General features: G+C 38.5%; 1 protein-coding gene across 2 annotated transcripts in view; it reads right to left on the reverse strand.

Moving 5' to 3' along the window:
• RSPRY1 (ring finger and SPRY domain containing 1) overlaps positions 1-22,031 on the reverse strand; it is a 47,220-nt gene that overhangs the window by 22,631 nt on the left and 2,558 nt on the right. For both annotated transcript variants that reach the window (XM_081215798.1, XM_081215799.1), the window contains exons 2-7: positions 9,283-9,787; positions 4,838-4,890; positions 4,034-4,146; positions 2,880-3,006; positions 2,030-2,088; positions 66-132 (exon numbers count right to left, since the gene is read on the reverse strand). In XM_081215798.1, coding sequence (XP_081071924.1) covers positions 66-132; positions 2,030-2,088; positions 2,880-3,006; positions 4,034-4,146; positions 4,838-4,890; positions 9,283-9,632 — 769 coding nt within the window. In that variant the 5' untranslated portion in view covers positions 9,633-9,787. The remainder of the gene's footprint in view (positions 1-65; positions 133-2,029; positions 2,089-2,879; positions 3,007-4,033; positions 4,147-4,837; positions 4,891-9,282; positions 9,788-22,031) is intronic.

Below are 22,031 nucleotides of genomic sequence, written 5' to 3' on the forward strand. Positions count from 1 at the left end.
ACTATGAAAAATAAGATTTTTAACAAGCAATATAGATCATTAATGTAAGAAGTCACTATACCTACTTGTCTGTGCAAACTTTTCCAATGCGATAAGTGCAAAAAGCATGACTGTGGGGTGGGACTGTAATTTCTGAAAGACAACAAAAGGTAAAAAAAAAAAAAAAAAAAATCATTGCCCTGCAGAGGCGGCAAGTTATCAATTTCCTCTTCTTACCCAATATGTGCTAGATTTTTTTGGGGGAGCAGTAGGAAAAGTGTTACTCATTCAAGTCCATGATTATCCATTTGCTAATATTGATAGTAATAAACCAAGATAGAGTCTCTTAAAATCTTATATTATTTTCTTGAAGTTACTGTGTTCGTTTATAGATATGGAAATTTCAAAAGTATCTTATTAAATGTACTATGTTATTTTACTTAGTAACATTTATATATTAAAGCTTTGTTAAATAAAATCATGCTGATTCTTATATTCCTTTAAGCAAGCCAAACAGAAGCCCAGAAATATAGCTATGGCTTTTTATTCAGAACCCTAAAAGGAGCCATTCATCACTACCACGTTCCAAAATTATAAATAATGAAATTAACAACTCATGGCTTCATTTTCAATCTGTTCTCTGAAAGGAATTCTACAAATGCTGATGGTAGGTGGGAGAGAGCAACAAGTGAGCTCTTTCAGTTACATTTAAGTTCATGTCACATGTGTTCACATTTGAAGGAAGGTCTATCTGCTTAACATCATATCTTCTCACAGCCATCCTTCCCCACAGCTATGCTAGGTGCCTGCAAAAGAGCTCTAGAACAACAGATGATTTCCACTCACTTTTCTGGTGCCCAACTGGGTTCCACAGAGCTCATGTAACCATTGCCCTTCCCTGCTGCAAAGCCTGTTTAGCGCCCTGCTTCTTGCCACATCCATTCTCATTCCCTCTGTCTGGTTTTTCAGGCCCTGAGCCCTCCCCACCTGGCTACTAAGTCTATGTCCTCCTGTCTCTGAACACTGTCTTCTGATCAGATAATTCTCCGTAATATGCTGGGAACATGGCCATTTTTGGCTCTGGGCTTCTGCCGGTGATATGCCCTTAGCCAAGAAACCCATTTCTTCCTCCTGTGTGCACAAACAAATCCTAGCCCTGTGGTGTGACCCAGCTGAGGTCCCACCTTCATCAGGAAGTCTGCCTCCCATGACTCCCAGCCCCCTCCACCCGTTTCTCCCACCTCCCAACCACCTTCTCAGAACCCTTGGCACTTGGTCTGAAGGAAGCTATTTTGCCCTTGATCATATCCTGTCATAAAATGGAGGCTAATTATCTTGTCTCAGTAGTTTTGTTCCCCTAACCAGGAAACTGCTTGAGGGCAAAGGACTGTTAGACTACTTCTGTATCCCTACAGTGCTTACTTAGCATAGTGCTAAGTGTTTTAAGTACATATAATATAGGTCCTGAAAAATAGGGTCCTTCAGATTTTGAAAACAGGCCAATGCACAGTAGGCCTGCAAAAATAACTTTAAAAAACACAGAGCAGTCAAGACTGCAGTCAGGCAGTGTGAGAGATCCGGTAGCACAGCCTTGGCAAACCACAAGCTTCAGAGACGATGTATCAAATACTCAACAATCGTTTTAAGAGCAGTAGTGGTGGGAGGGATGGAGGAACAGAGATTTATATACACTGGGGACCTGACCTCACAGTTTCCTGGCTTGGAATGCCGTGTAATTTTGTTTCCACTGTGGAGGTTCCTACTACCATTTGGCAGACTCTAAGCACGCACACACAAAAAGCCAATCTTAGCACCTATCTTATGACTAAATTTAAAACCAGACCAACTCAGCTGTTTTTGCTTGCAATAAATTCCTATCCTGCCCTTACTTCTTTTTAAACACAGGAAGGAATAGATAAACACTCAGGAAACACCTGCAAATAAAATTTATAGCTGATTCCATTCTCTGTGCCAGTGGCTAAGTGGGCAATTTTAGAAAAATGCACAATTCTAGATGACTAAGAATAACTAGCTTTGATGTCTCACTTACCAGACACTGTAGCAAATATTCCAGTATTCCTGGGCTAAGTAAACCTATACTTGCAGGACCTAGATGAATACAACAAACACTGGATATAATTAAATGTGTTACATTATTTTGAATTTGTAACTAATACCAATAAAATTGTAGAGCTCTTTTACAAAGTACTCTCATGTGCATGATCTTATTCAAGCCTCCTGCTTAAGGCAGGGAATAGTAGTATCCCCATTTCACAGGTGAGCAACTGAGCCCACTCCTGAGACACACTCCTGAAGTGACTTACTCCAGGGCACTTGGGGAGCACATGGCAGAGGCTGAACCAATACCCATGTTTTGATTTCTAATCCATTGTTTCTTCCACCATAAATGACACAACTAGCTGGGTTATTCACCTATACTTTGATGTTAACTTTCCTAAAATGGGTAACATTCACAGACAAGTAAAAAATCTGCTTGTCTTCTCAGGAATTGCTCCAATTTAAAGTTCCTTTTCTTCTTCTCCTACCGAGTATGTCTCTATTGCCTAGCTAAACTTTATAAAGTGTGTGTATATGTATATTACATGCAATCTTTATCATATGAGCTTAGCCTTTTCTCTTATTTTTAATTTTAAAGCAAATAAGGAAAACTTTTTCTTTTAAATTTCCCTCTGAAAGTCCTCAAAGCTAAATTAGTTTGCATTTACCTCTGTGGCCTTGAGTAATTTTTTTCCAGTTAGACCCTGTTGCTCAATTTTATTTTATTTTTTTAGAGACACTTTTTTTCTGGTAAAGCAGGTTTGATCAAAGACCTGCAGTGCCATCTTCCCCTTGATGTTAAACAACTTAAGATCTTCCTTGGTGGAGCTTCCCAGAGTTACCTGCTAGTTTCTCAGCCAAGCAGCCTAGGACTGCAGATGTGTTCCTGTGTTTGGCAGGATGACCTGAGTCCTGGCAAGCTACTTCTCCATTTAAGTTGAGAATTTCAGTCAATTTCTGGAGTGCATCCTAAAAACAAAAATGTACAAACGGATTTGATAAATATATTACTTAGGTTTTTTATCTCAAGGTAATTCTTTGACACAGAAGCAATAACCACGTGTTAAATTAACTCAGAATGACCATACAAAAATGATATAGTCACAGGATACCATTATTGATGGGAAATATTATTTGATCAACCTGAAGGTTTTCTTAAATGAATTGCTAGATTCCATTTCATTCAAAATGTACCGGTTGTATCAAATATATGCTATATACTCGAGTCGTTTAACAGACTAAATCCACCCAAATGCCAGTATGATTGATAACAATAGGGCCTAGTGATACTGAAGTACAAAGTTTCTTACAAATTTTTTTTTTTATCAATCAAGAACAAATATCACTAGAATTTTAAAGGCAAAGACTTTAAAAGACTAGGCAAAGGTCAATTCACCAGTGACAAGGCCAAAGACTTTTCCCTCTGTCCATGTTTTCCATATTAGGCCCAAATGTCTGAGGCTTAAACAAATGAAAGATGCCAGAATCCAAAACTTTTAAAAAAGCATTCCATAGACCATATGGAATAAGGCAATGAAAGTTAGATACTTTCGTTCTACATAAGGGATAATCAAAGTTATGCCAATATTTAATATGTTTAAGACTCAAAAGTGCTTTTGCTATAACAGTGTTTTCTCTTAATAGAAAATGTTTAAAAAACTTTTGTTATGAGGAAATTGTTTGGAGAGAGATAAGAAAATCAGCTCAGCAACTGAACATTCTTTTCTAGTTTCAAAGATTGCCATTTCAGATACAAATGCTTCCATTTTTAACATTTTAAAAATTTTAAACTAAAGTTTTACAGTAAGCTATTGACAGAAAGAGGATGTAGCAATTTATTAGTAATAAAAAACAAGTTTACATAATGAAATTAACATTAAATAAAACAGACCCAAAATATATAAAAAGAAATGCATTATATCAAACGTTCTTTGTGGTCATTCATCCTGTGTTTAAGCGTAGATGTCAGTTTCATAAAAGATAAGTATTAACTTACTTTAGTGGGCAATGGACATTCATCTAGTAATAATGTTATAACAGCTGGTCCCAGTGGATCTTCCAATGGAATAACTCTAATTAAAGACTGGACAACGTCCAACCATCCTTCATCTAGGAGCAAATCAAGAAGATTGTACGATGGAGCCATATTTTTAAAATGTGAAAATATATAACTTACAACACAAGATGACTTCACATTAAAATAGAAACACTCTTGGAAAATAGAAACATCCTATAGCTTTTAAGCAGCTAGTATTTGGCATGGACATGGTCATCAATTGCTAGTCATCACAGTAGAGACAAAGAATCCTAACTTACAGGAGTCTGGTGATTTGGGGGTATCTTTATTTGAAGAAAATTTAAGCTATGGTTCTGGGTTCTCAAATTATGATTAAATAGTTTCCAGCATCTTATTTATGACATAGGATTTAACTAAGAAGATTAAGTATCTGAAACAGTTGGCTCTATTTTCAGAATGACATTTAGGAAATTGAGGGACAAAAAAATTATCCTCCCCATTCTAGAAGAGTTATAGTCGAAGATCTGTCAATGCCAAGAATAATTTTATTTTAATAATTTTCGTGAGATAAAACCATTACTGAAATATGCAGCATATACTCAGGATAAAATACAGTGCTTATTAATTATTGTCCTTATACAAGAAAATTTCCATAGACTAAGGGTTTTTTTCTTCATCATGTGTGTTAAGTATTTTTGAAGTCTTTTATTTAAAAAAAAAAAAAGTGGCTACACTTCTTCATGATCATTAATTAGGAAGTATTTTAAAAAACTTTAAAAATACCTGTTTCTGCCATTTCGTGCAATGTAATCATTGAATAGGGAGGTTCCTGATCACTGAAAAACAAACATTCAAGACATCAAACTTGAAGAAATAAGAAATGACAATTTCAAATAAAAGTTCAAACTGGAAGTGTGGGGGGTAGGAAGAGAAAGAAATGTACATGAGTGAGCATAGAGAAAGAGACGGAGGAGACAACCAGAACTATAATCTATAAGGACAAACGCATACCACGTGTGCTCATTTCCAATGTTACTGTCTGTGATGGCCCACAAATAAAGTGGGCACAAGGGCACATGAAAGGACCACCATGTAGCCTGAAGTCAAAGCATGAGACTAATACTGGAGCCCAGAGCACACTTTCAGCTTTACCTCTAGTGGCCCAATGCCAATAGAGACAAGCCAGGGAGGCCAACATCATCTTCCTCATATGTACCTCAAAGAATCACCAGGAAGGGAGATGACAATCCCAAATGAGGATTTACAGAAGCAAGGGCCTACGTAACATCTTCATTTTTAAGTGTTCTTTTGGTAAATATCACTATGTGCTTAAACTTCATAAAATGGTGTTAGAAGAAAAAGAAACCAAACTTAATTAAGGAGCTACTTAATCTTCTAGTCACTGCTCTAAAATGGCATTTTCCCCTTAATTCAGTGGATTTTCAAACTGTGATCTCAGGAATCCAAAGAGGTACTTTAGGGGAACTTTTTTTTTTTTTTTTCCAGTACGCGGGCCTCTCACTGTTGTGGCCTCTCCCGTTGCGGAGCACAGGCTCCAGACGCGCAGGCTCAGCGGCCATGGCTCAGGGGCCTAGCCGCTCTGTGGCATGTAGGATCTTCCTGGACCGGGGCACGAACCCGTGTCCCCTGCATCGTCAGGCGGACTCTCATCCACTGCGCCACCAGGGAAGCCCTAGGGGAACTTTTAATAATGAATGAAATATTTCCCATCAAACAATGATAATCTAATTATTTAAGGAGTATATTCACTGCTTATTTGTTTACCTATTGTGGCTCTGTGTTTCACTGTGAAAAAAAACAAAAACAAAAACTATTGTCTTCAATCTTTTAATCCTCAGAATAACCTTGCAATATGCGAATTACTAAATTCATTTCAGGTACTCATTAGGTGCCGGTGTTTGACACATCCTTTGCCTTTTCATAATAAGGGAAAATTCTTATTTAAAAGAATTGTCTTAAATGATATAACTAACTGATACAAACATTGCTCTGGGGCAATCTGGCAATAATGAAATTAAGTATGCATATACTCAACAATGCTAGATAAATTATTACACAGGTGCATATGAGGTTATTTGCTGCAATGCTATTTGTAGGAACAAAAAATTTAGAAGTAGTAACCTAAGTGACTGTCACCAGATTATATGATAACAAAATATAGTACTTTTGAGCATACAAAGGAATACTCTGTAGCAGTCAGAAGCAGTTGTAGCTTTATATACAGCAACATAGGTCTCAAATATAATGTTGAGAGAAGTTAAAACCAAAGAGACTTCTCTGTTATGTTAAATTTTAAAATCATACACAAAACAATATTTATAAACTTCCTATACAGACATAAACAAACATATGCCAGGCATATTGGAAGAACATACCTTAAATTCAGTAGAATGATTACCTACTGATATTTGGAGGTGGGTGGTAAAAAGGACAATGGGATTAGGGAAGAAGGGCAAACTAATAAAAATATGACAAGGTCAGTGACCAATAAGGAATATGAGCACCTGAATTCTATACAGACACACTTAAAGGACATACACATCCCTACACTCAAAAAAACACGACAAAATTCTTTGTGGAACAGAAATAGAGCAGAAACTTCCGGTGGAAGACAAAAGCTAAAGTCATAAGACTACTGGGCTCTGGGTCAAGAACTAGACAGAGGTCACCAGGAGCTTTATGCCTGCAAGGCAGGTAATGGGGACCAAAACCCCACCTGTGCAAGTGATGGAGCAAACTCACCAAATAAAGTGGGAACAGGGTACCGCTCTCAGTGAAAGGAGTTGCAAAGCTCTGAATGATAATCTGAGCTGCAACCGGTATAAACCTGCAAGTCTCTGGTGACAGAAAAAGGCAGAGAAAGCCATGCAGCAGGACCTGGGCTTCTTACAGTGGGATGGGAACTCAGAACCACCACTTTTAGGTTCAGCTGTGGACTGAAGGTCCCTGAGACCCAGATGGAGACAACAAAGGTGACAGAAAGAAAGGGAGAGAAAGACAGGGAACACACACACACACACACACACACACACACACAGTGCGAGGAAAAAAACTTCCGTCAGGAGGAGCCTGCAAATTAAAATTCCAAAGTCATGAGAATAACATTAATACCATTAGCAATCTGAGGGTAAAGTTACTACCAAAAAACCCCCAAATAATCAAACTTCAAAATGATTTTAAAATAAGTGTCTTTCAAGTGTATTTCCTATAGCAGGTCTCTCACTATGCCATTAAGAACTGTACTGTCCTCTCAAATCAAGGTCATCCTCTCCTAAGTAACAAGGAGAGAGGAGAACAATAAATATAGGTCATTTTATCATTGTAATATCTGCATACACCCTTTTACATATATTCTTACTAAGCCCATCTGTCCTGTCTTTTATGTTTAGTTTTAATAGCCTTATAAACTTCGCAGGTTAAGAAATTCTTTTCTTTAGCAGTTAAAAAAAAATAAGCTATGTAACTGTTTACAAACTGCCTGAACCCCGCTTTGCCATTATATTCTCCAACATGTCCCTTCATACTTGCTCTGCATCTGCCTAATTTTCCCATTCTCAGAAGAGTTTTAACTATAATTCAGTACAAACAGGTTTAAGGTAAAAGTTAGGCTGTTATTCAAGTGTACACTACTTGCCTCACATAAGTGGATTATGTGCTTTAGCAACAAGTTCTCTTATAATTTGTAATATTTTCCTGAAGCTTGGAAATAAAGCTCCTCCTGCTTTGCCCCCACACTCTCTTAATCACCCTTTTAAAAAATACAGCAAAGTCTATTCTGTACCTGTTTTTCCAATGGGCTTAAATAACACTGCTGTGGTTTACTTCCTTATTTGGGAAGGACAACTTTTCAATACAATTTCACAGCACGTTTTAAATGTCACCGTGAAGAAACTTTACATAACAGCTTCTAGACCCTTGCTTGAATTTAGAGGATGTAAATGGCATAGATTTATATTCAACAGATATTTCCCACAAGCATATAAAGACTACATTAAATTAATTCAGGTACCAGAACTACTTCAAAGGCAGGTTTTAGTAAACTTAGGAAGGCCTTTCTGAATTGGTTATGGTGAATATTTGTAAGAACTACCTTCCCCCAGCATGCTCTATGGCAGATAGAAAAATGTGCAAAATAAATTTATTTCTATGAGGAAAAAAATACCTCAGAATAATATGCACAGGCATACCTTGCTTTATGCTATACTTTCTCAGGAATAAACAACACTGTGTTTTTATAAATGTGATTATCAAATATTTAGATACTTAAATATGTAATACTAGCTGACCCTGAAGCAAAAAGAACCCAGATAGAACTTTTAAAAAAATACTGTCTTCTATTGAGCAATTGTTACATGCAAGGCACCATACTAGATGCTTTATATATATTTTATCATGATAATCCTTGTAAGAAAGGTATTATTCTCCTTTTATAGATGAGGAATCTGAGGCTTAAAAGAAGTAATTTACTCAGTGTCATGTAGCTAGTTAAGGGGCTGGCCTAGAATTTGAACCTTTGTCCACCATGATTCTAAAACTTACTCCTAACTACTGTGCTATAGGGTTAAGTTAAAATATTTTTTTCAACTTGAACAATGCCCTTTAATTTCACTGTTATTCAATCTGGGATTTCGTACTTAGACAAAGCAGAGGGGAAAACAAAACAGGTACAGGTGTGTCCTGCAGCTTCTTTTAATTTAAAAGCTTCCCAAATGGATCTAAGAGGGCCAACTAAGGGATAAAAAAGAGGGAGGAGGATGAAAACTCTCCTTGACTTAAGTCCTTCCATTGCCAACGGAAGTTGCATGCAGCTATGCTCTTGGTAAAACAATTCATCTTGAATCTCTGGTCAGTGGAGTAGATAGTCAAGCAAGATAAGAGTGAGTTCTTCGTGAAACCATTACCTCTTGTAACTTCAGCACAAACTCACTCCATACTGACTACGTTCCCCAATAAAGATCATAGCTTTAAAGTGCTTTCTGCTACAGAAATGTTTACACATTTCCCGACCGGTGTAGATGTTAGCAAGTAAAAACATCACATCTTATAATTTACTCTGCCATCAGAGGAGAAATAAAATATTCTCCCCTTGCCCTATGAGCAGCAAGTCTTGGCAAATATATCCTAATGAAAGGAAGAAGTCCAAAAGTTATGGTTCCTGGCAGAAGGCTTTTCATTAGATAGGAGGTGACTGTGAGCCAGATACTTACTTATCTACAAGAGTCCGTATGACTGCCAGTGTGTCCAGCACTAGCCCGTCTACATTTTGTTTCTTTCTCCTTGGCTCGTGAGGTCCTCGGCCCCTCCTTGGTGGCCGAACAGGGTCCCGGGGTTGGCTCCTCATGTCAGCAGTGGGTACTGCACTGTTATCGGCCTGCTGCTGCTGGGTGTCAACGCTGTCTTCTGCTCCACTGTCGTCTCGGCAGATACAGGAATTACCCATGGTAGCAGTGGCACCTCTAGTCCCCAGGAAGCGGGCTATGTGCTCCTCAAGAGTCAACAGCAGACCCTGGCCAAGGCTTCTGCTCGCTAAGAACACAGCCCAACCAAAGATAATCATTTAGATAGTTTTCAGTTTTCCAAGTACTGTTGTCATAATCTGGATTTGAGGAACCTGCATCCTACTTGTTTTTAACAACTGAATGCTGAATAAAGTTGCAGAGTTGATCTCCAACATTATCAATTACAAGGAATCCTGGTCATCCAGTGGCAGTTCTAAAAGAAAAAAGGAAAAGGAAAATGGATAAAAGATTCTCGCCTACTCAATTACTCAAACTTTCCTAGTTTGATATTATAGATATTAGGATTACAATGAAGAACCATCTTTGGTTATTTTTATAGGTTTCTGACGCAAAGAGGTGTCTTTATGTAAGAATTAACAACCAGTGATTCCTTTCTATCATTATAGCATAAAGTTGATTGCTAAACTATATCCCTGTAAACCACAGGAGTTACCATAGATTTAAAAAATATATATATCCATACAGAAATACATGAGAAGAATGTGTGCAACTGTTTTAAGGGCTCCTTTTGTGGATTAAAAAAAAAATTGTCTCATTTCTTAATTTAAGTGTATGAGAAATTTTAATATGTTTCAAATAAAAATATCTAATTACAGATGTTTGTCTATATGGGGAAGGATGGTTACAAGTATATGTATGGCTGAGTCGCTTTGCTGTACACCTGAAACTGTAACAATGTTGTTGATCTGCTATACTCCAATATAAAATAAAAAGTTTAAAAAAAGGACAGAAAAAAAAAGTTATGGTACCAACGTGATAGCACCCATTTTATAACAATCATAATAAAAGGATAGAGTGTTCTGGTTTTTTTTTTTTTTTTTTTTTTTTGCAGTACGCGGGCCTCTCACTGTTGTGGCCTCTCCTGTTGCGGAGCACAGGCTCTGGACGCGCAGGCTCAGCGGCCATGGCTCACAGGCCCAGCTGCTCCGTGGCATGTGGGATCTTCCCAGACCAGGGCACGAACCCATGTCCCCTGCATCAGCAGGCGGACTCTCAACCACTGCGCCACCAGGGAAGCCCAGAGCGTTCTGTTTAAATTACCCAAACTGCATAGATTTCCCATTTGGAGGCACTCTTGAGAATTTACAGAAATCATATAACTAGTTACAGAGTTTTTCTGTTATGTAAGCAAGACCCTGTTTTGGGGAAGGTAAATATATATCACAAGGTTACATTTTCACAATGATAAGTTTTTTGCACACAACTGCTACAAAGTTAAGAACAGGGATGCACCAATGATCTTTGTCTGAGCACCTCATATCGGGTACCAGGCTGGCACTGGGAGAATAAAGATGAACAAGATACAGTCCCCACCCTCCAGGAATTTGTGGATGGCCATTCTCATCCCACACAGCATGTTTATCATAAAAAAAAAACAAACAGCCTAATGATAGAGCCAGCTCTTCATTAAGCTGAGGAAATCTGGTTACGTGTAAGAAGAAGTAAAGATTTGGAAGTAGGAGACTAACGTGGGGCTGGTAGCAAAAAGTGAAAAATCATGTTGAGACCTGAAGACTAGGACCCATAAGGACACAAACAGACACATAAGGATTAGAGACTGGTACATAGGATTAGAGACTGGTAGTCTCTACTCAACATTTGGCTATTTACAATTACATCCTCATATCTTGAGTACTGGCTCAGAAATAGATATAAATAAAATAATTTAGTGGGATCAGAAGCAAGAGAAAACTTATTTCTGTTATTTTGGACAGATTTGTAGTAAATTCTTTTAAATATTTGCCCAGTCTAATTACTGCTCATAGGGGAAAAATGGAAGGGAAAAAATATATATATATAATATTTAATCTAATCTAATATGTAGAGAGGGGGAGGGACAGGGTAAGGGAGGGAGGGAAGAAGAGGAGAGAGGAGAGGCAATGGATAGACATTATCTCCCTCCAGACTACCAAGACAGCAATGGCTGAGCCAAGCAATACGACAGATGTTCCTGGTTCTCCCAAAATAGTCAGGCTGTCTTCAAAATTTGGAGGTTGTACTTTAAAGGATGTGACTGAAGTATAGGTAGGAATATGATGCAAGGATTCAGCTGAAAATAACCTTTTAAAAGAGAACACAGTGGGAATTCCCTGGTGGTCTAGTGGTTAGGATTCGGCACTTTCACTGCTGTGGCCCGGGTTCAATCCCTGGTCCGGGTTCAATCCCTGGTTGGGGGACTGAGATCCTACAAACCGTGTGGCACAGCCAAAAATAAATTAAAAATAAATAAATAAATGAAAGAACACATTCTGAAACAGCAAAGAGTGGAAGTAATACCATACCATACCCATCACTGCAGGGACCAGGGTATATAATTCCCTCCAAAGGGTAGATAACCAAGAGATTTCAATGCTTAAAAGGAGACAGAAATCAGAAATAACTCTTTTAAAGGGTCCTTGGTATAAATTTCTGTTGATCTTATAAATTATGCTGGTTTCTGAGAAAGACCAAAAAGCAACATTTAAGAAGCGATGCTTTGGAACTTCCCTGGTGGTACAATGGATAAGACTCCGTGCTCCCAATGCAAGGGGCTCGGGTTCAATTCCTGGTCAGGGAACTAGATCCCACATGCATGCTGCATCTAAGAGTTCTCATGCCACAACTAAGGAGCCTGAGAGCTGCAACTAAGACCTGGCACAACCAAATAAAATTAAAAAAAAAAAAAAGAAGTGGTAAAATCTCAAAGACAGCAAACATTAGGTTTTATAAAAAAAGTGATGCTTTGGCCCTTCTCACAAGAAAGTTCACAGAGAAGGCACTGCTGGAACAATTTGGATGACAGGAGGTAAGAATCCAAGGTTTCTGGCAGGCCTGCCACTGGGCAGTAACCTAGCTAATGTCACTTCCTTGAAATCTTAAATTATTAGGTTAAAATTTTTTCATCCATTGATTTTTTTTTTTTTTTTTGGTATGCAGGCCTCTCACTGTTGTGGCCTCTCCCGTTGCGGAGCACAGGCTCCGGACGCGCAGGCTCAGCAGCCATGGCTCACGGGCCCAGCCGCTCCGCGGCACGCAGACCGGGGCACGAACCCGCATCCCCTGCATCGGCAGGCGGACTCTCAACCACTGCGCCACCAGGGAAGCCCCATTGATTTTTTTTAACATCTTTATTGGAGTATAATTGCTTTACAGTGGTGTGTTAGTTTCTACTTTATAACAAAGTGAATCAGCTATACATATACATATATCCCCCTATCTCCTCCCTCTTGTGTCTCCCTCCCACCCTCCCTATCCCACCTCTAGGTGGTCACAAAGCACTGAGTTGATCTCCCTGTGCTATGCGGCTGCTTCCCACTAGCTATCTATTTTACATTTGGTGATTTTTAAAAAATAAAAAGTGAGAGGGAATTCGCTGGTGGTCCAGTGGCTAAGACTCTGTGCTTCCACTGCAGGGGGCACAGGTTCAATCCCTGGTCAGGGAACTAAGATCCCACATGCCGAAATGCGGCCCAAACAAACAAGCAAACAAAACCAAAAAAACATAAAAAGTGAAAACATGTTCGTTTTAAGACCTAAATGCTGCAAAGGTCTTTTGCTCTTTTCTGAAAGGCTTTCTTCATAGCCCATTCCCTTCCCGGAGGTAACCCCTGCTAAAAGCTTCATGAATCTGTTTCCACACCATTATTATGTACTTACAAATTGGTTTTAAAAAAATTAATTAGAACATCACCATATTTTCTATGATTTGCTTTTCCCCCCTTAACATCTTTCTATACCAGTATATATAAAATGACCTCATTTCGTTTAAGGCTGTACAGAAATCCATACTCTGGATTAACATAGTTTCTTAACCAATAGTCTATAAACATCTGTGGCTAAACCAGCTAATACTTTGCGGATGGCAGAATGTAGTGGTCCAAGATTTGATACAAGGGAGCTCTACTTGGGAATGAACGCTCTTTCTCCTGGGGAGGTGCTCTCAATGTTATCAGAGCAGGAGGGAATTCCACTGGCTTCTCTAAAGCTCCAGAACCTTTCCATGCAATCAGTATGGAAGTTGGGATGGACATGACATGCAAACAGTAGATTCAATCCAACATGACACATTAAATTGGAGAAGGCATACCTGAGGAAGGGAGACAAATCAGGTACTAAAAATATCGGCAATGATTTGAGGATGTCAAGGTGAGATTAAGTCTCAGAAAACAAAGCCCTGAAGGGGAGAGAACAGGGGATCCTATAAAGTTACAGTTTAATGCTAACACTTGTAGAGCGATTTAGAATAACTAACAAGAAACAATGTTGGGTGTGATTGTGAGGAAAGCAGTGGGTTAAAAATAAGTTTGCAGGGGCTTCCCTGGTGGCGCAGTGGTTGAGAATCTGCCTGCCAATGCAGGGGACACGGGTTCGAGCCCTGGTCTGGGAGGATCCCACGTGCTGCGGAGCAACTGAGCCCGTGAGCCACAACTGCTGGGCCTGTGCGTCTGGAGCCTGTGCTCCGCGGCGGGAGAGGCCGTGACAGTGGGAGACCCATGCACCTCGATGAAGAGTGGCCCCCGCTCGCCGCAACTAGAGAAGGCCCTCACACAGAAACGAAGACCCAACACAGCATAAATAAATAAATAAATAAATAAATAAATAAATAAAATTAAAAAAAAAAAAATAAGTTTGCAGACACTGAAAAACCAGTGGAAAAGTGTGAGTCATGATATATAGATTATCTGTTAGGATACAACTAACTATCCATGTAAGGGGAATGAGATTCCTATCACAAGCCATATTTGAAAATTCCAAATGGATGAAATTTTTAAATTTAAAAATAAATACATAAGAAAGAGAAAGAAAGAAAGGAAGGAATTTTGTTGGATCTCAAATTTTTTTTAAACATCTTTATTGGAGTATAATTGCTTTACAATGGTGTGTTAGTTTCTGCTGTATAACAAAGTGAATCAGCTATATGTGTACACATAACCCCATATCTCCTCCCTCTTGCGTCTCCCTCCCACCCTCGTATCCCATCCCTCTAGGTGGTCACAAAGCACGGAGCTGATCTCCCTGTGCTATGCGGCTGCTTCCCACTAGCTATCTATTTTACACTTGGTAGTGTATATATGTCCATGCCACTCTCTCACTTTGTCCCAGCTTACCCTTCCCCCTCCCCGTGTCCTCATCAAAGTCTTAAACTTTATTCTATCCAAATTATTTTTGTTAAGGCTTATTTAAACTGAATGTAGAATTATTAAATCCATGCAGATTTCCATTTAGTACATTTCAAAGCAAATGGAAGATATCCAATAATACAGGTATTTCTAAAAATCTGACTAATTTGGAGGTGAGGAGAATTAAATGTAGTGGGTTTTTTGTTTGTTTTGTTTTTGTTTTTTTTCTATTTCCAAATTGAACTCAAGTATAGTTCAGGTCAATTTTTTCCAAAAGAGTTATTTTCCTTAAATGACCTAGAAAATGATGTCAACTACAAAATTTGTCAGAGAAGGAAACTGAGTAAAAAAATACAAATATTTTCAATATTTTAAAACTAAAGACTCTTTTTGAAGGACTATCTGTAAAGACCAGGTATAAATAAGTTAATTAGGGGGGAGAAGCCAGGAGGCATTTCAAAGCAAAGACTATGAAACATACAAGGAAAAAATAAGAGCTGTTATCTTTAATTTTTTTCTGAAATGAGCATACAGAGTACTCTTGAGGGTTACAGCCAAAAGCAGGACAAATAAGTGAACAAAATGTATGATCTTTCAGATTTATTCAGCACTAAAAAATGTAGCTTTTCATCTGGAAATGGCTGTCACTTATGACACTTCTCAGAGACTAAATTGTGAATACCTTGGGCAAAAGACTGGGTGGTGAAGCTAAACAATTACACTTTAGACAGCTTCATTTTATCTCATTCAAAAAAGCATTATGTGGCCCACTTTCCAAGGACCATTGTTTTAAGACAGTAACATTCAGTGTACAGATCTTGTACGGGATGCCAGAGGCCACCTACAGTACAAGGGCACTGGCTTTGCAGTCACACAGTTTGGGCACAGGTCCCAGCCCTGCAATATTTCCAGATATGCATTCTAATTATCCTGACTACTGACACACTTTAAAACATGGAGGGCTTCCCTGGCGGCGCAGTGGTTAAGAATCCGCCTGCTAATGCAGGGGACACGGGTTTGAGCCCTGGTCCACGAAGATCCCACATGCCGCGGAGCAACTAAGCCCGTGCGCCACAACTACTAAAGCCTGTGCACCTAGAACCTGTGCTCTGCAACAAGCACTGTAATGCAAAGCCCACGCACCACAACGAAGAGCAGCCCCATATCACCACAACTAGAGAAAGTCCGCATGCAGCAACGAAGACCCAATGCAGCCAAAAATAAACAAACAAATAAATAAATTTAAAAAACAAAACAAAAAACATGGAGATAGTAATAGTTCTTACACCTCATAGTAGTTCTATGAGGATTAAATGAAATAGTACATGTAAAACACATAGCACAGTGCCCAACATGTAAAATGGATCCCCAAATGCAAGATGTTATTATAAAATGAGCAGGTAGCTAATCAGAAGTAACCAGATAATCTGGGAGGTGGGGGCTCTGGAATCAGATCTGTCTTATATAAGAGCACTAAGATAACTAACAAACTCATCTTTTATAGAACTCATCTACCCTGTACTGAAATAATTTTTACCTATCTATACTTTTAGGCAAAGAACCTTGGAAAAGATTGTAGCTTAATAATCCAGAAGGTGATGGGCATTAGAGTCACTTAGGTACTTCTTAAAATCCAAATTCCTGGTTCTACTGCAAATAGCCAGCATCTGAATTTCTAGGATGTGGCCCAAGCAAGTGTTTTCTTAAAAGCTCCCCAGGTGATTCTGATGGTGGCCAGGTCTGGAAATCACTGTGCTATAGAACCCAACACAGAAACTGGCACTGTAGGCAGGACTTCCGGACTGAATGAAGGGACAAATTGAAACACTAAAGGGTGATTCTTCTGGGGTCTAAAAAGTTAATCTCCTTTTCCAGAAAAATGAACTGAGACTATCTCTGAACATAGTCTTTTGGAGAGGTTAGCCAAAATAACCATTAGAAAACAGTTACATCCATTAGTGATTATGTACGGTACATACTAACACAATGAAACAGCTCCCTATTATTTCCCACCACATCCATCATATGAAGTATCATACTGAACCTAGACGGTACCCTGCTTATGGGTAATGTTATCCAAGGGTTGACAGACTGAATGGAATGGAAAATGAGTAAGACTAGAGATTATGTAAAGGCAACACATTTGTAATACCTATATACTTCACCTTAAGTTTGAAGACTACTTAGCATTAGATGGTCAAGTCAGTTTTGAAACCAAAAAAAAAAAGCTAGTCACATAATTTAAATATATACAATTATCAGATTTGCAGCTGTGGCAATCATCAACTGATTTCATGATAGTGATACCACTGGATGCCACTGCTTAGCAGAAATATTTTTCTTGGGCTTCCCTGGTGGCACAGTGGTTAAGAATCCACCTGCCAATGCAGGGGACAAAGGTTCGAGCCCTGGTCCACGAAGATCCCACATGCTGCAGAGTAACTAAGCTCGTGCGCCACAACTACTGAGCCTGCGTTCTAGAGCCTGCGAGCCACAACTACTGAAGCCCGGGCGCCTAGAGCCTGTGCTCGTCAATGAGAAGCCGCGCCCCGCAACGAAGAGTAGCCCCCGCTCGCCGCAACTAGAGAAAGCCTGCGGGCAGCAACGAAGACCCAACACAGCCAAAAATAATAAATAAATAAAAATAAATAAATTTATTTTTAAAAAAGAAATACTTTTCTTACCATCTAAATGGTAATGCTTTTTAAATCATTACACTGTTCATGACTATTTTGCTAAAAGGGCATAATTACAAACATTTCCTTTGCAAATCTACTTCTCTGAAGTGTAGTATTATTTATTTTTATCCTCCCCCTTTGAAAAAAGTAAAGACTATTCTTTCCATTTCTATATCATTTATGATTTATTAATTTTACATTTCTTATGTTTTAAAGCCGCTCTGAGAGGGGGAAAAAACAAACTTGGGCTCTCAGTAAGTTTAGTGTTAAAGGAGTGAGGTCTGGTTCTCAAAACACAGACCTCTACCATCATAAACAGCTCACCACAGAGACATCTGCCAAATGCCCTAACCCTCTCTAACAAATGGTCCAGGAATCAATGATTCATCTCTTCAAATATTTGCTTGCATTCAATCATAATACAGCTCAGTGACTTTAAGAACACTTTCTTTTCTCTGAAAATAAGACTTCAGGATTGTGCTGCCAAGACAGGAGAGGTTAAATGAATGACCATAGGAAGAAAAACCAAACTTTGGGCATAAAATTACTATTGCTGTCATCTTTACCTCATTGTTCCAAAACAGTGGATGCAGCACTTGTTTCCAATCCACCACCCAAAGGCTAAATTGTATAGCATGAACAATAACAATATATAATACACTGGAAATATTAATGATTTTCTCTCCTTAGAAAATGTTTTGGATTTTTCCCCTAAGAAAGTGAATGCATTCCAAGTGATAGCTTCCAGTGTAATGTTCATTATGCCCCTCCGACATTTTATTATGAAAAATTTCAAACATATAGCAAAGGTGAATTTTACAGTGAACATCTATATACCCACCACCTAGATTCTACCATTTACATATTACTATACTTGCTTTATCACATCTCTACACATCTCTATCCATCATCAATCCACCTATTTTTTTTGATGCATTTCAAAGGCATCAGTATACTTCCCCCTAAAAAATTCAGTATGCGTATCACTAACTGGACTTCAATATGTTTTGAGGTTATATTTATATGTACTAAAATGTACAGGTCTTAACCATGTATGTGCTGAACTTTGTCTAGTGTGTATACCTGTATAACTCAAACCCTATCAAGACAGGGAAACTTACCCAGAAATATATTTGCTTTTAAAATATCCTGCAGGACACCCCAATGACCACAATTTTCTTGTATTTAAATGGGGAAAACTTGGAGGGCAACAAGATTCTTTGGTAGCAAAGTAGATAAGAAAGGTGTATTGTATATCAAGAGAACACTTGCCAGTCGAAACAGAAACCACCTAAAGACATTTTAACAAGAGCATTTTTTGTCTCTAGACTCTAAGGCATCTGATATTCAGGGGAAAGGGAAGTGAAAGATTGTGAAATATTTGGTTGGAACTTCACTTTTCCCCCAAAAGGAAAGGCAGCTCTGATAAGATATTTTTACATGTCATCCAGGTGTCCAAAACTGTCTGCAGTGGCACTGGGCACTTGAGGTTTAAGTCACATAGAGTATTCTTATCCCCTGGATTGTAACCTTCAAGTTGTCTGGGAAAAGCACTGAATGATTCTGATATTTCTCTTATGCACTGAAGTTGGTTTAAGAAAGTACATCTTTGAGGGAAAAGTAGGTAATTTTTCTGGTTAAACTGTTAGAGAAGGAGTATTTACGGCTAGCACAGAGTAAGGGATTTCCAGAAGCAAATAACAGTAAAAAAGAGAGGGGAAAAAAAAAAAAAGGAGAAATGAATAATCCCTGTCTGGTCTCAAAGGTTGAAAAATGTGCCTTGGACCCAAAAAAGGAAATGCTAAGGAAGAACTGAGGTAAGTGCTAATGATGGCTACCATACAGAGGAGAAAAACAAATGTAATACTCCATGCTGTTTGGGATTCTCACTTCCAGGAGACCAAATAACAGGAAATAATATAGATGTGTCATTCAAACACATACATGATTAACAAATCTGAAGGAAAAGGATTTTTCTGTTATAGGAAACTCTTTGCTATTAAGAAAAGCAAACAAAATGTGTAAACAGTATGAATAGCCACACTTTCCTTAATGAGATCCACTTAAAGTGGTGTCTGAAAACACTCAATTGCTCTCTCGACTGTATACCTACCAGAACCTAACAGGTATTCAATAAGCATTTTAAGTGAGTTTATTCTAAAATCTGTAAAGGGGATATATGTATATGTGTAACTGATTCACTCTGTTATAAAGCAGAAACTAACACACCATTGTAAAGCAATTATACTCCAATAAAAATGTTTTTAAAAATCTGTAAAAAAATTTATCTCTTTGAGAAGCTGAGACAACATCACTCAATAAATATGAATCTAATGCTTATATGCCAGGCACAGAGCAAAGATGAAAAAAGGTCCCTCATGCTCTTCTTAAACGGATGAAGGACAGACAACACAGAGCGCCCAACCCATAATATAGTACCTGCCACAGAAGCCCATGCATATAGTGTCAGGTTCACTAGGAGGAGGCCTCTCGCTCCACCATTCTTCCAGTGGAAAAGGAACTTAGTAACATTCAAGTATCTCCATAGGAGAAAGTTTTTAGGTGACTGTATAAATCAGCATTAGCAAAAGAGGAATGAAGGATTTATATTTGCACTGCAACATATTCATGTCTTAAATAAGCCAAAATATTGTTGGTACAAATATCCCTGACCACACAGTGAAAGGTTAACTGAAAGTCCATAAATTAAATTGATAAAGATAAAGCTAACAGTAACTTTAATGAATAATAAAGAGGAAACACGATGAAAAACCGAGATCAATTTGAGACAATACTGATGATGCCTCCCAAATAAGCATCATCCCTTCCTGAATATTGTAGGAATCCCCATTCTGCATATGACATGTAAGAAGCTTTGCTTTGGTGCCAAGTTTCCCATGACAGTACTTCCTGGGAGAAAAAGGTATTAGAGATAACAATAAACTCTAATGTTGTGCTAGTTTTGGTTTATGAATATTATGTTTTAGTAATCCTTAATAATTTACTTGGCAGGTTATTAATAAGTAGCCTTTAGGCATAGGTAGGTATGAACAACTATGAAGCAATAAGAACTGAAAAAAAGGAGAGGGGCCAGGTAGGAGCCATACTTTGAGAATCATTGCATTAAAGGAGCTCAGAAGAGGAAACTTAATTCTTCAGGAGGTAGAAGGGGTAAGAAAAAAAAACTAATACTGAAACATTAAACTGAGGTAATAATAAACCTGCCAAGTAAGGTATTTCAAAACCTTCTACTTGATGTATATATATATACATGAAATGATGCTTGGAAACTATAATTTCAAGCAATAAGAAAGCTACATACAGGGTTCATTCCTTAACAAACTTAAGGAGTGCATCAATCCTTTGCTGTCTCAAATGCATTCTTAGTTTTCAAAAGCTTAGAGAGGGAGAAAGGGGAATATTCTCTAAGAGCTTATCACTATTTATTAGATAACTTTATCTCATTTAGCCTTGTATATATCATAGTTATCTACAGTTAAACATGCTTTTACATACTGAACCAGCAAGCATTCCCTTCTGGAATGGACACTGAGAGTAAAATATAACAAATATGTACTTTTTTTCTAATCATAAAGGTTGGCAAGAAAACTATACCAAAAGCCAACTTATTGAACAGATAAACCAAAGGGAACATATTCACTTTTTTGCATTTCTAAAAGTTGTGAAAGTCTCCTCCTAAGGTGGTGGCCCAAGTTATGACATTTACTACTTCATAACTGTTCTGTTCTTCAATTTTCTAACTTGCATACCAGGAAAAAACATTCCAAATTCAATGGTAAATGCCTTGAAAAATGCCCAAATATTTGAAGAGAAGCTAAATACTTTACTACCCATCCTTCCCCGGCCATAACTCTTTTGAAATAGATTACTGTTGTTCTACTGTGGTTCCTGTCTGTGATGTCTAATGACTTTTCACTTACTTTTGCAACCCTGTGACGGTCACATCTTACTTTACAAGAATCCTACCACAAAACAGAAAATTTCCAATTTAAAGTAGCATAATAGTAAGACTTCCCTGGTGGTGCAGTGGTTAAGAATCTGCCTGCGGATGCAGGGGACACAGGTTCGATCCCTGGTCCGGGAAGATCCCACATGCCGTGGAGCAACTAAGCCTGCGTGCCACAACTACTGAGCCTGTGCTCTAGAGCCCGCGTGCCACAACTACTGAAGCCCGCATGCCTAGAGCCTGTGCTCCACAGCAAGAGAAGCCACCTCAATGAGAAGCCCACACCCTGCAACGAAGAGTAGCCCCCGCTTGCCGCAATTAAGAGAGAAAAGACTGTGCGCAACGAAGACCCAACACAGCCCCCAAAAATTAATTTAAAAAAAAGTAGCGTGATAGTGATTACCATCTCAAGAATTCCTAATAATTTTTCAAACTATATGGGTACTAGATTGTCCAAGAGAGTTGTATTTTAAAGAATGCAAAATGACTTCTCATTTCATTATAACAAATTACTTCATTAGGAAAAGCATAGGCAATTCTTTTTTTTTTTTTTTTTTTTTTTTTTCTTTCTGCGGTATGCGGGCCTCTCACTCTTGTGGCCTCTCCCGTTGCGGAGCACAGGCTCCGGATGCGCAGGCCCAGCGGCCATAGCTCACGGGCCCAGCCGCTCCGCGGCATATGGGATCCTCCCAG

Source organism: Mesoplodon bidens (assembly GCF_964165515.1).
Source record: "Mesoplodon bidens genome assembly, chromosome: 18".
NCBI lineage: Eukaryota > Metazoa > Chordata > Mammalia > Artiodactyla > Ziphiidae > Mesoplodon > Mesoplodon bidens.